This window comes from Eleutherodactylus coqui, chromosome 4 (assembly GCF_035609145.1).
Source record: "Eleutherodactylus coqui strain aEleCoq1 chromosome 4, aEleCoq1.hap1, whole genome shotgun sequence".
NCBI classification, from domain to species: Eukaryota; Metazoa; Chordata; class Amphibia; order Anura; family Eleutherodactylidae; genus Eleutherodactylus; species Eleutherodactylus coqui.
In genome coordinates, this window is record NC_089840.1 from 171,019,495 (window position 1) to 171,033,562 (window position 14,068).

The 14,068-nt window shown below is 44.5% G+C and overlaps 1 protein-coding gene across 2 annotated transcripts in view; it reads right to left on the reverse strand.

Annotated features, from left to right (window-relative positions):
- Positions 1 to 14,068, reverse strand: part of LRMDA (leucine rich melanocyte differentiation associated) — a 773,841-nt gene that overhangs the window by 212,942 nt on the left and 546,831 nt on the right. Inside the window, exons 4-5 of one of the 2 annotated variants that reach the window (XM_066600375.1) lie at positions 10,886 to 11,020; positions 6,054 to 6,180 (exon numbers count right to left, since the gene is read on the reverse strand). In XM_066600375.1, coding sequence (XP_066456472.1) covers positions 6,054 to 6,180; positions 10,886 to 11,020 — 262 coding nt within the window. Of the gene's footprint in view, positions 1 to 6,053; positions 6,181 to 10,885; positions 11,024 to 14,068 lie in introns of both variants that reach the window. The other variant, XM_066600374.1, reaches the window with a different exon arrangement.

The window sequence follows — 14,068 nt, forward strand, 5'->3', positions numbered from 1 at the left end:
CTATGTAACCCTTTCCAATCCACTGTCTGATGTCTAAAGTCATTATGATTTAAGGCTGTACAGCTGCAATGTTGGAAGACGTCCTTCGGTGTTCTCTTACTATATATTGCCAGCCTCTCTGCCATCGGAGCCTATCCAACGTGTCACCTCATGTAGTACTGGCTTTAGCCAGCATATAGGGCAGTTGTATAACGGCAGCAAAGGAGTAAGCCCCCTAGGAAAATCTAGATACAAATTGGATTGGAAAGGGTTAATGTACCATATAATGTACTGAAAAACGTTTTAAAAATTCTAAGTGGAGAGAAATGGAAAAAAAAACAACATTTCACCATCTTTTAGTGTGTCTTGTTTCTACAGCGCACAAACTGCAACAAAAATGACACGATAACTTTACTCTATGGGTCTGTATGATTATTATGATACCAAACTTAGGGCTTATTTAGATGACCGTATATCGATATTCACGCCCGGTCGATATACGACGCCTCTCTGCAGCGGGAGGAGGCTGGAAGAGCCGGGAACAGTGCACTAAGCTCCTGCCCTCTCTCAGCCCCTCTGCCCTATTTGCCACAGGAAGGGGCGGGGCTAAGTCTCTGAACTATTTGGAATACCTAATATGTATTTTGTTTTATTATTTAGATTATTTTATTACAAATAATTGGTAAAACTTTATTGTACTTATTTTTACTTTTTTTTTTAGTCCCCAGAAGGGGCCACAACTTGTCATGCTTTGAACGCTCCTGCACGGGGCTGACTTGATAGGCATTCTGCCATGACAGCCCTGGGGCCTTTCAGAAGGCCCCTGGCTGCCGTCATACCTGCACTGCTCCCCATGACCTCATCGGGGGGGGGGGGGGGGGTTCGGGGGAATTTAAAAGGTTAACAGCTCCGATGAGCTGCATGGCTGATAGGTGCTGTTGCCACTGGGGGTCAGCTGTAAGAAACAGTCGATGCCCGGGGTGTATGAAGAGAGAGCACCGCTGCAATCTGTCTGCATACATAGACCACCAATATAGAGAGAGTAAAGGACAGCAAACTCCAGGTACCAAACTAGAACTTACATCTCCATGGATGTATCTTTATTCCTTCAAAGGCATTTAAAATAGCGACATTTCGACTGACTAACAGCAGTCTTTGTCAAGCTCGCACAAACTATTCCGCTTCATTGGGAAATTATATACCCTTAAAAGAGTGCTGCTGTGGAACGATATTTCTTTGGTAAAAGGTGTATCGGCAGTCACTAAGGGGTTAAGGTATTTGGGATAGGAACCTCCAATTACATTTATGAGTTGTTATTGTTGTTGATGAAGAAGTTATCTAAGTAAAGCTACATTCACATCTCCGTCGGAGGCTCTATTTGGATCTTCCAATGAAGGTCCGGCACAAAATGGCACACGAAATAGCATAGCCCGCTAAGTTATGTTGTCTGGGAAATTTTTCTCTGACATGCCAGAAGACAGATGGACCCATTATAGTCAATCGGGTCTGATCAGCACTGCAGGTGTATCTGGCAGTTCTGGTATGTTTATTGCTCAGTTCTGAGGACGGAGCTGAACTGTAGAAATGAGCTTGAGGTGCAGATGCAATCTTTGTCTAAGAATCTTTGGCTACCAAAAATATTGAAGATACAAAATCCGTGCGATGAGGAGGTGAATGTAGAATAATTGAAATGCAAAAAAGCCTCCCTTGGGACAGCATGTGCTATGTGCAAGAGGACTAGATAACAGGGTACAAACACGCACCTTTCATACAGAATCCATTATAATGGGATCAAAGGAGGATGGAGGGCTCTAAGGGTGCTTTTAGAATGGATGACTATTACTCCTCTGCTTTTACACAGGAGCAATAATCATTCAGTGAATAGATGCAGAGAGCAGGATATCTCCTCTGGCCACCGATCTTCATTCACTGCAAACAGGCAGTCAGTCCTTCATAGATGAACTGCTGCCTGTTTATACGGAGCAAGAAGTCGCTCAGTAGTCATTCCTCTTTAGTGAGCTGAAACTAAGCAACTGGCGCCTAATGAGTGACTTAGTCGCCAGATAATGAGTGACTACTCTCTCAGTACAATATCAGGTGCCATGCTTACACGGGCCAACGGCCATCTGTCATCACTCTTTTGAGTACCCAACGCTGCATCTTCTGCTTTGTTCTGAGTGTAGGCCACTTCTACCTTCCACTAAGCAATTTACAAATTTGATGAGAGACTCCATTGGTAGTATCAGACCTCTAGACTTAGGAGCTACATGGCATACTGGAGGGGGTCAATTTTAGCAAGCAAGCATGTTTCAGTTGCAAATAACAGAAGAATTCCAAGGAGGTAGGAGGGGATTGATTTCTCTTTGTAACACTTAAGGGCTCAGTCACACGGGCGTTTTGACGGACAAATTTTTGAACGCATAACTGGTGCATTCAAAAATTTGCGTGACCTAAGTGGGTGTCATGGCGGAAAAAACGCTGCTAGCAGCGTTTATCCGCTCAGAAGGGCTCGGTCACAGCATTGTCACAGTGTCCAGTGACAATGGTACTCCCCGCGAAGATGAAGAAACCCTCTGCCATAGCTGTCACAGCTGTGGCAGAGGAGCGCGATGTTCTCCCATTGAATTCAATGGAGCCGGCAATACAGCCAGCTCCATTGAAAGAAATGGGCTGCTGGCAAGCTCTGCAGTGATTTTTGGGGAAGGGCTTTAAATATAAGCCCTTCTCTGAAAATCAATCCAGAAATGTGTAAAAAAAAAAAAATCTATACTCACCTCTCTGCAGCTGCCGGGGCTCAGCTGCGTCCAGCCGACGCTTCTCCCTGCACTGCTCTGAGTAGTATTCAGCAGGCGGGGATTTAAAATCCCCGCCTGCTGAATGGGCTGTCTCTGATTGGCTGAGAACTGTGACCAATCAGAGACAGCTCTCAGCTATTGAGTGACAGCTGAGAGCTGCCTCAGATTGGTCCCTGCGCTCAGCCAATCAGAGGCAGAACTCACCCATTCATGAATTAATTTTATTGCCAGCTCCATTGAATTCAATGGGAGAACATTGTGCAGAGCTGTGGCAGAGGAGAGCAATCTTCAGTATATGTTCTCAATGGGGTCGGCGCTGCTGCCGCCGGCCCCATTCAGCGCAAGGTGAAACCCCTGGATGCAAAAACATCCAAGAGTTATACATACATAGAACACCGGTTAGCCGCAGTTACATGCGTTCTGCGAACCAGTGCCCTATAATTTTCGCTGCAGGCGTTTTTCCGCATGTAAAATTCGCACATGTGACCGCTGCTATTGAAAAGCATTGGTTCTATCTAGTGCGAATTTTTTGAAGTGCGGAAAAAGGCACGTTAAAAAACACCCGTGTGACTGAGCCCTAAGGAAGAGAAGGCCTAAATTATAAACTCTGTCAAAAGCTTTTGTCCGCTATCAAGAAAAAGTGAGAAAGATTTTCTAGACCACGAGTTAATGTTGGGGAAATCAGTGTGGAAGAGAAATTCACAGCAGAGACTTGTGTTACAACAGCGGTCTGAAGTTACACAGGTATGAAGTCAGCAGGACCCCTTATAGGGAGTCTATAGAAAGGCAGATAATAGAAACTGTGAAGAGTAGACCTTGGCTTACTGCAACCAGGGAGCTCTGTTCCTGCATACAATAATCCTACAGTGTTTGTAGATTTCCTGTTCACTACAAAGTACTGTATATATTGTTACAAGTAGTGTTATAAATGCATTTACAGTATACAGAATTTCATCTTTTGTAGCCAAGGATCCAAACACAAGAGCATAACCAACAGTATATAGGAATCTAGCTAGGTCTAAAGGCAACCGTCAAAGTAGTAAGAATTCCCCAAACACTGCGCAGCTAGCCCTAAGCCCGGCTTATTCAGCACTGCACTCACCACTCACTCGTTATCTGTACTCGAACCAAGGACTGAGGAAGAAGTCTTTAGACTGCTGTCCGCTGCCCACCCCGCCACCTGCACCAGACACCCTCTCCCCTCATCCTCCTGGGGTCCCCTTCCTCGGCTGCCATTACCCACCTCACCACCATCTTCAACCTCTCCCTGCCCTCTGATATTTTCCCCTCCTCTTTCAAACACTTCATCATATCCCCTCTCATCAAGTAACCGACCCTTGACCCAACAGATGCTGCCAACTACCCAACCATCTCACCTCCCTTTCATCTCCAAACTACTTGAACGTCTGGTCAACTCCCGCCTCACACGCTTTCTCTTTGACAACTCTCTCCTTGACCCATCTCCAATCTGTATAGCTAGCAGCACACCAATTTCAAACAAAGCACTTGCTGAGGCCCTTGTATCCTTCTGCCAAACGCCACTCAGAAGTCAGAACCCATACTTCTGTGTAGATATTACCAGTAATCAAGAAAGAAGAGTGGCAGCAGATATGGTGCAAACTATTAAAAAGTCCATTTTATTCCTCCATGTTAAAAACAGAGGCAAAGTTTCGACTTTGCCAGTCTTTATCAAGCTTGATAAAGACTGGCCAAGTCGAAATGTCCCGGCTGATTTTAACATGGAGGAATAAAATGGACTTTTAAATTGTTTGCTGCTTTTCTTCTTTCTTGATTACTGGAATTCTCTCCTTGACCCCCTCCAGTCCAGTTTCTGTACCCTCCACCCGACCGAAACCGCCCTCACAAAAGTGTCTAACAATCTGATAATGGCCAAGTTAAGAAACAACTACTCCCTACCCTACTAATCCTCCTTGACCTCTCTGCTGCATTTCATACTGTCAACCATGACCTCCTCCTTGCTATACTCTGCTCTATCAGCCTAAAGGACACTGCTCTCTCCTGGTTCTTCTCCTATCTCTCTGACCGCTCTTTCAGCGTCTCTTTCTCTGGCTCTACCTCCTCTCCACTTCCTCTCACTGTTGGGGTCCCCCAGGGCTCGGTCCTTGACCCCCTTCTCTTCTCTATCTATACAGCCCCAATTGGACAAACCATTTTGCCTCCAACATCACCTCTATGCTGATGACACCCAGTTATACACCTCTTCCTGTGACATCTCTGCACCTTTCCTCCAAAACATCTCAGACTGTCTGTCTGCTGTCTCAAACACCATGTTCTCCCTTTTTCTCAAACTTTACCTATCTAAAACTAACCTTCTCATTTTTCTACCCTCTACCAGCTGACCTCCCCCCAACATCTATCAGTAGCTGGAACTACCATAACACTTAGACAGCAAGCCCTCTGGGTTGCATTGGACTCAGACCTTGCCTTCATCCCCCACATCCAATCTCTAGCCCGAACCTGCCACCTGCACCTCTGGAACATTGCAAAAATCTGTCTGTTCCTGATCACGGACACGCTAAAGACTCTCATTGTTGCCATCATCCATTCCCGACTCGATTACTGCAACTCACTGCTAATTGGCCTTCCTTGCACTAGACTCTCCCCTCTCCAATCCACACTAAATGCGGCAGCTAGATTCCTCTTCCTATCCAGCCGCTTCTCAGACGCCTCTGCACTATGCCAGTCACTCCACTGGCTGCCCATGTATTACAGAACTCAATTCAAACTCATCACCCTCACTCATAATGCTCTCCATGGCATTGTGCCATACATCACCCCCCTCCTGTCCATACATCACTTAACTGCTGTGCTAACAGGAGTCAGACTAGATGGCCCCTTAATACGAACCTTACATGTTCGCCTCCACGACTTCACCAGAGCGGAACCAGACCTATGGAACGCTCTACCCCAAGACATCCGGACAATACCTGATGCATGGAATTTCAGACGTGCCCTAAAGACTCACCTCTTCAAAGAAGTATACCAATTTTCCTGATTTAGTTCCCCTGCCCTCAAATTACACCCATCATGTACACTCCCCGCCCCATACCTCCTGTACTACCCCATCCCGTGCTGACTCAGCTCCCCCATGCATCAAAGCACTGCAGAATAAGTTGGCGCTATACACATAAAGATTATTATTATTTTGTGGCCTACAGTTTAAGAAGAAAACTACCTGGACTCTCTCATGAATGATGAATAGAGCATGTATCTTATAAAGTGCAAATAAATTGGATTTTTAATCATAGGAATTCTTACCTTATAGTCGTCAGGCTTTACAACTTTCATAAAAGCTCCTCTGGAACTCGCTACTTCACGCTCTTTGTTTGTCACTTTTCTGGTATCCAAAAATTTAAGATTAGGAATTTTGTTCAGGACAAAGTACCTGCAGAAAAGAGGCATGGATAAACATTTATCATTGTGACAGCTTGCTTTGTAAGCCACAACCATCTTTTGGTACCGTGAATTTATGTCAAGCTGACTCCATTCCTACAACTCGGTTATTTAGCAGATTTCTTAATCCATGTGCAACTAAATAATTCCACTGAAAAGTTATTAGGTGGATTAATGTTCAACTGAAAAACCTTGCAGTATGATTTTCCAGTACATTGTATGCATAGCAAAAGAGAAAAGTTAAGAGCCAGAAGAGTAATAGGCAGCTTTTAATGGGAGCGAAGATGCCTACTACAGTTTCAGCTCTGACCCCAATGACGACATCCAGCACCGCTGTACTGACAGTGGGCCGAGCAATCAACTGATCGGCAGGGATCCTTAATGGCAGATCCCCATTGATCAACTATTCATGACCTATACGGAGGATAAGTCATCAATAGTAAAAGCCCAGAAAACTGATATAGCATTCGTATTCTATAGGGAGTAGCTTCTGGCCAGGTAACAGTGAGTGTAATGCTGCTAAGAGTCAGTACAGCAATAAGGTGGGACCTGTGATGCAATGTACCCAGGAGGGAGGATAGTGGTGGCCGGAGCCATCTAGTCCTACATCCATTCTGTGAGCATCACCCCGCAGTATCTGCTGGTGAGGAATATGGATCAGAGAGTTCGATGTGATTGCCAGAGGGTATGAAGCAACAGATCAGCTGAAGAATGCTGTGCTTATGTCCACGGAGGGTCTGAGACAGCAGGTGTGAAGTAAGAGACACCAGAGCTGGGTAACATAGAAGTATCTTAAAGGAGTTGCTCAGGAATTCAACAAAATGGTCATCTGCCATGCAGCCTGTAGAAACCCATCCTAGGATAGGTGAATGCACCTCTAGACCATAGGGGAAAGGGGTGGAGCCTAACACCACACTTCCTGTCAAGTTTTTACTATCAGGTCTACTGGGACTGACCACTGTGGCAATAGGCTTCTTCCTATTCCGGTCTAGAAATGCACTTCTTGTACTAGGATGGAGAAAACAGCACATGCATCTGTAAAAGATTAGGTGCCTTTCTGTCAGAAGAGGTTGTTGCTTTAAAATTGAACTGTGTGGCTGAAAATATCGGTACCCAGTTAGGTAAAAAATTGCTGAGACTTGAGAGACTGACTCCTTGTGGGCCAAATCAGGAATAAAGACGTTACCCTTGTGACCAATTTACACTGTACTATAAGTTCCAGTAAAATTAATGAGAACTTTGTGACTCTGTCTTCCAGAAGGTCTGTCTTTCTGCTTGTGAATATCCTTAGTGGGTGTCCCGCCATCATGGAACTTCTTCCCATGACATACCTATAAATAACCAGTTATGTGACAACTCTGTGAAAGTCTCCATAGAGATAGCTGTATAGAGCATATATGTGGAAAATACTCTTTAAAGTCTGAACACTCAGGTAGAGGGATGAAAGAGGTCATATACATCAGTCCACGGTGGTAAGGCGCCAGTAGACACACAGACAAGTTTGTCATCACTGGCTACATATAGATCATGGCGCAGAAAGAAAGGAGGATTCAACCACTCTTTGATTTGGAAGACACGGAACAAAGGGAGATGAAAGCTTCTGTCTACTCAAGACTCTCTGTCTGGGGGATTCTGAAGTTGCCAAAGGTGAACTTGAAGAGGAGGCAAGTGATATCATGTGTCTGTAGAGCTAAGTGGTGCAGACTTTCTGCTCATCAGATAACTCATTGTTTAACATGTGCAGTTAGTTTCAGATGAAGTTATACAAGCCAACTTGTTCACATCATGTTGGTGCCTGAACCACAAGATCTAGCAAAAAGTTAAAGTGCACAAAAATGCGCAAAACTGCATGTGCCAAAGTCTGGAATTACGTAACGCAATCAGTATCATTATTATAGAAAAAACATCCTCACATTCATGACCTATTCATCTCCCGTAAACTTACCTTCCAGGCTATAACAGAAATGTGCCTTTCCTGCTGCACTCTTCTATGGTGGCCCTCAAGTCACCCACAATCCCCACCATGGCAACAAGGAGAAAAGTTGACCTTCTCTTGTCAGATAACTGCTCCTTCGCTCTCATTATGTTTCTACCATTCCTCACTCTGCCCTCTTTCAAAGTTCACTTGCTACCTGACAATTACATATTTTCTCCACTGACATCTCCACCACCATCATGGGTGACTTCAACTTCCCTGTTGACACATCCTGTGACAAATTATTGCTGACTGCCTTTGTTGGCTTTTCACAATGGTCCTCTGCCCCGACTCTGCTCCCTATATAATCTTGCTAACTTAATTCTCCTGTTATCTGACCACAATTTATTTAGCTTCACCTCTCTCCTCTTCAATTGCTCCACATGTCCAGGAACTAGTGCACCCCTGTAGAAACCTCAAGCGTCTTGACAGTCACATTCACTCTGACTTCTTCCTACTGCTTTCTTCCATAACTTCACTCCAAGACACAGATGTGGCCACTGCCATCTATGAGACCACAATTACCTCATGCTTGGACTCAGCATGCAAAATGACTAAGTGAATCAATAGGCAACCCTGGAACACCAACCTGACAGATAAACTGAGGCATGCCACTAGGGTTGTAGAGAGGAAGAAAACCCACTCCAAGGTTGGCTTCACAATGTACAAACAGGCTGTCCTCAACCAAATCTGCACTCGCCTCTACCACACATCACTACTTTACCACTCTCATATTCTACCTCTCCCACAACCCCAGACAACTATGTAACACATTGAACACTCTTTTCTGCCCCATGTATCTCTCATTTCCACCAAGACTTTGCCCCACACTTCAAAGGTAAGATTGATAATATTGGAGAAAGTGTTAATCTACAGTCCCCACAAACACACTGCCCGGCTACTTTGTGCTCTCCCCCTTTTACCTACTTCCCTAGAATTACCGAGAACAAGTTCTCCACCCTACTCTCCAAATAACACTCACAACCTGGGTGCTTGCCGCAATTCCAGCCCACCTATCCCCAACCTTACCACCATGTTCATCCTGGCCCAGACCCACCTTTGCAACCTCTAGTTAACTACTGCTTCGTACTTTAAACATGCCTCCCTCACACCCACCCTTAGAAAAAAAAAACATTCCTCGATTCTTCCTCTGTCCAGATACCACCCCATAACACTGCTCCCTTCTGCTTCAAAGCTACTGGAACAGCATGTCCACCTTGAACTGTCCTCTTATCTCTCATCCAGCTCGCTATTCAACCAACGTTAATCTAGTTTACGACCTCAGTACTCCACTGAAACCGCTCTTAACAAAGTAGCTAATGATCTGCTCACGGCAAACTTAGCCCTTTCCTGGATATCCTTGTATCTCACTGACCTAATATTTGGTGTCTCCCACTTGCACACCACGGCATCGTCTCACCGCCTCTTTGTTGGTGTCTCTTAAAGGGGTTGCCAAATTAAGGAAACCCCTGTCACCAGGTCCCCATACCTCAAAATAAAAATCAGTGGTTACTCACCTCTTCCCGCTCTGTTCGTCCTCCATCGCCTAACTTTGGTTTCACAACGTGTCCCCTCCCTATATCTCTGACCTTATAACTCTATACCCCCTCCCCCCCACTCATAACCTCTGGTCCTTGCAAGACCTCCTCCTAATGAGCTCCCCACATAATCATCTCCAGGATTTCTCTCGTGTTTCACCTATACTCTGGAACTCACTAACTCAACACGTCAGACTCTCTGACACCTTGGAAAGCTTCAAAAGGAACCTCAAAACCCTCCTCTCCAGACAAGCTACAACCTCCTGCAGCGATGCTGCCACCACAACAAGAGCACCTTCTACCATCACCTACTGTCCCCTTCCCCTGTACACTGTACGGGCAGCGTCCTCTCTCCCTCTGTATCAATCTGTTAGACACTTAGCAGATGATTATCTTTGTTGTCATTTTATAAATGTAATGTGGTTATACTGTATATGTAGTAGTAGACATTATTTATATGTAGTATAATGTAGTTAAACCCCTATTTCTTCATTTATATAGCACCCTGGAATTAATGGTGCTTTAATATAGATAATAAGGGCACTGTCTCTTTAAAGACCACTCAAATTATCTTGTAAAAGTAGCAATACCAGGAGTATAACTGTAGCTTCACATGGGTTTATTATAATTTGTACTATTTAGTACTTGAACCTTTGGAACTTTTCCCTGTGCCTCTTAACTACTCCAGTCAATCATGCTGCTGGAGTTGAATGCTAAAGAGAACCTGTTACATCCCCACATAAACTAAGTTATGGTGCTGTTATGGGAAGTGACATGGAGCCGGGGGATGTAGTTTTTATACTCACCTGATCCTGCGATTGAGCAGTGTCCCCCTCTAAAGTTGGCCATAGCACAGAGATCTGACAGTTCTCAAAGTCTTGTGCGCATACTCTCCTATACAAGTCTATGGGTTTATGAAAGAAACGTGAAAAATAAGCAGCTGTGAATTAAGCCATTGGAATCAATGGATCTATTCACCGCGCAATATATTGCCATAAACGTCCATGTGAGTGAGCCCTTAAAGTGTAAGAATCTTTGTCGGCATCCCATTTACTCCATATCTCATTGCAAGCTGTGGAATCCAACAATATTTAATGAGAACGGGGGGCTTCATAACTTTCATGAACTATTATAAAGGCTCTCATGGAAGGATGTGCTGAACAGAAGGGTGAAGAACAACTCACCTATATCTTTGGTAGTCATCCTCATCTTTCTCCATGCTTACAAGTTCATTGGGGCAGGCCTGGTTACCAAGTAAACTGAGATATTCCAGGGCTGGAACAGATGTGGCCAATGTGTCCAAAAGACAATCCAGCTCTGTCATGTATATCAATCAAAGTTAAGAGAATACAATGGAGAAATTGTACAGTAGACTACACACTTATTTTTCTTCACGTCCCCCAATGTATTTAAAAGGTGTTATAAGAAATTTGATGAACATAGCTGCTTTCTTCCAGAAACAGCCGTCTTGTTCGTGGTTTGTGTTAGGCATTCCAGCTCTGCCCAATGTATGTGAATGGAGCCAAAACGTCCCACCAACTACATCCAATGGACAAGTATTATGCTGTTGGAGCAACACCATATACATCGGATGTATATCTCTGGAAGAAGCCATGTTTGTCTAATCACATACCACCTTTTAATAGGAGAGTTTACATCACGTTCCTGGCCTTCATGTAAAGCGTATGCAGAAAAAGCTTCCAGTGTATACACCAAATATATCCATGAGAATCCACTAATCTGAAGTAGGCCAAAAGAGTTTCCTTTTGGCCTCCATCAGGATGGTCTCTTTCTATGCCACAAAAAAGTGCATGGACTAGCATAGAAGACTATGCAATTTGAGGGCAAATGCCCATGACCGGATTTCCACCGTGTTTCATGCACAGCTATTAGATTCTATTGAACTTAATAGCTCAATGTACATGCTGTGGAATTCCACCACGGAATTCCGCAGCGTGAAATTCCCCGCAGCATGTCCTATTTGCTGTGGGAATACGCGCGGATGGCTTCCATTGTAGTCAATGGAAGCTGCCCGTGACGCTATACTTCCACTGTGCTACGTGAATACGCGCCCTGCCCACCGCCGGCCGCATCATATGACGCTGCCGGTGCGTCATGTGACACCGTCTGCGTGTTATGCGCTGTACTGCGCATGCGTGCCAGCAGTGTTATGCGGGAGCTATGCAGCGGATCTGGAGGTGATTATGGGGTCTTTGGGAGGATGCAGTTACGGCTGTGGGCATGAGCCCTTATATGATATCCAGCAAAAAACAAGTATACAACGTAATGTGCGGTTTTGTGTTTTAACATGGGAGTGTATCGCTGACAATTACAACCACAAGGCATCGGTTGGACAACAATGTCAGGAGCTTTTTCAGCACATACCTCAAACAGGGGCCATTAACGTGGTGTGAACAGGTGTTAAGATTTACCCGACCATTATAACAAGCATCTGCATTTTTTTTAAAGTGTTGGCCACATAAGACAATCACACTCTTGATTGTGCTAGTTTCCATGTACGAGGTCTAGGGGGTCCAATAAAAATGTGGCTTTTTGATATGTCACACTTCAGTTCTGTGGTGCCAAGTTTTTCTTACAATTGCCTGTAAATATCTGCAGATGAGCAAAATAGATATTAAAAGTTGTTTTCTTTTTTAAATATACATTGATCCTTAGCAGCGTGAAGGCGCCATAGTGCTCCAGCTAGTATTGTCAATCCAGACATACTGGCACATCCGAACATACTGCAGCTCAGCATCACTGGGTTGCATGTGGGTGTTTTGGAGTACAGACCCGCACCAATGCCACCCTCAGAGCTTATACTAAGCCATCAATGTACATATTTCAGGAAAACCCCATTACAAAAAATTTGACTTGTAAGCATGAAAACATGATTAGATGTAAGGTGAGCCGGCTCTTATACCTCGTACTGAAGGTGGCAGTTGTATCCTGGTATACACTCATCTACTACAAGTACAGGCTGTTTATTGCAAATCATACCGACTACAGTACATATAATACTGCATACTGGTATTTTACCACCAGAGGGCACATGTATAGATGTATGTTAACTACTAAAGTCTCACTTTGTTGTTCTTTACCTTTTTTATGGAGGGAATTAGAATTTTTTATTTGTTTTTACTTTATTCTAATACAATTGAAATGCATTGCTTCATAACTGCTCATTTTCAGTGTTCAGAGTGGCAACTTTGTTTCTATTCATTCTGTGTCTGTTGTCTTTGGGTACATAATGTTATAGTCCAGAATCTGATCATTTAAACTAATTAGGAATTTTTTGAGTAAGATTCTGCAGTTGACAATTCCTTGGCACAAGCAGCAACAAGTCTGACACTTTGTGTTACACTGTTGATAGTAATTCAGAACTGAAGAGGCACAGAGCTGACAGAGAGGCTGTGACATTAACTCAGAGTGTTGAGAGCATAGCCGAAGGGGCTAGAGGTGAAACCATGGACTTTAAAGAGGACCTGTCAGCTTTCCTGACGCATCTGTTTTAGTAAATAACTATATTCTACATGAAATAACAATTCTGAATTTTTTCTTACAACTTTACATTAGTATTTCACTTAATACATTGACAACTGGGTGTTTGTCCTTGGGGAGTGTCGCTGCATACTCTGACATTGTCCAATTAGTGTTGACAGTATCCAACTGTGTAGGAACACACCTCTGACACAGGAAATGGTAACACCAAGTTGTCAGATTTCTGGGTGGAATAAAAGAGGAATCGGACGACACACAGTTCTAAACAAGATGATCCAGAATTGTTATTTTGTCAGGAAAGCTAACAAGTCTTCTTTCCAGCATGTCTATTGAATACAGCGGTGCTGGCAGTAGCTTCCTCCGCTCCCACTGACAACACGTAAGCTCGTCCCATGCAAAAGTGTGTGTATGGGATAGGCAAGATTACTACCAACCTAAAAAGCATTCCTCCGACAACCATTTAACACGTATGGCTCCTGATAGGTGCAGGCTCCACTAAGGCCTCATGTCCACGGGGAAAATCAGGCCCGCTACGGATTCTCCATGGAGAATCTGCAGCGGGTCCCTCCTGCCCCGCGGACATGAGCGCTGAAAATAAGAATAAATCAGAATTAACTCACCTCCCGCACGCTCCGGATCCTTCCTTCGCTGCGGCGTCATGTTCTCTGCGTCGCGGCCGGATCTTCTTTCTTCGGCCCGGCGGATGCGCAGGATGACGTCGGTGACGTGCCCCGCGCATGCGCCGGCCCGAAGCAAAATGATCCGGCCGCGACTGAGAGAAGATGGCGCCGCGGCGAAGAGAAGAAACGGAGCGGGTGAGTAAAATCTGATTTTTGTCTCCCGCGGATCCGGACGGCTTCCATAGG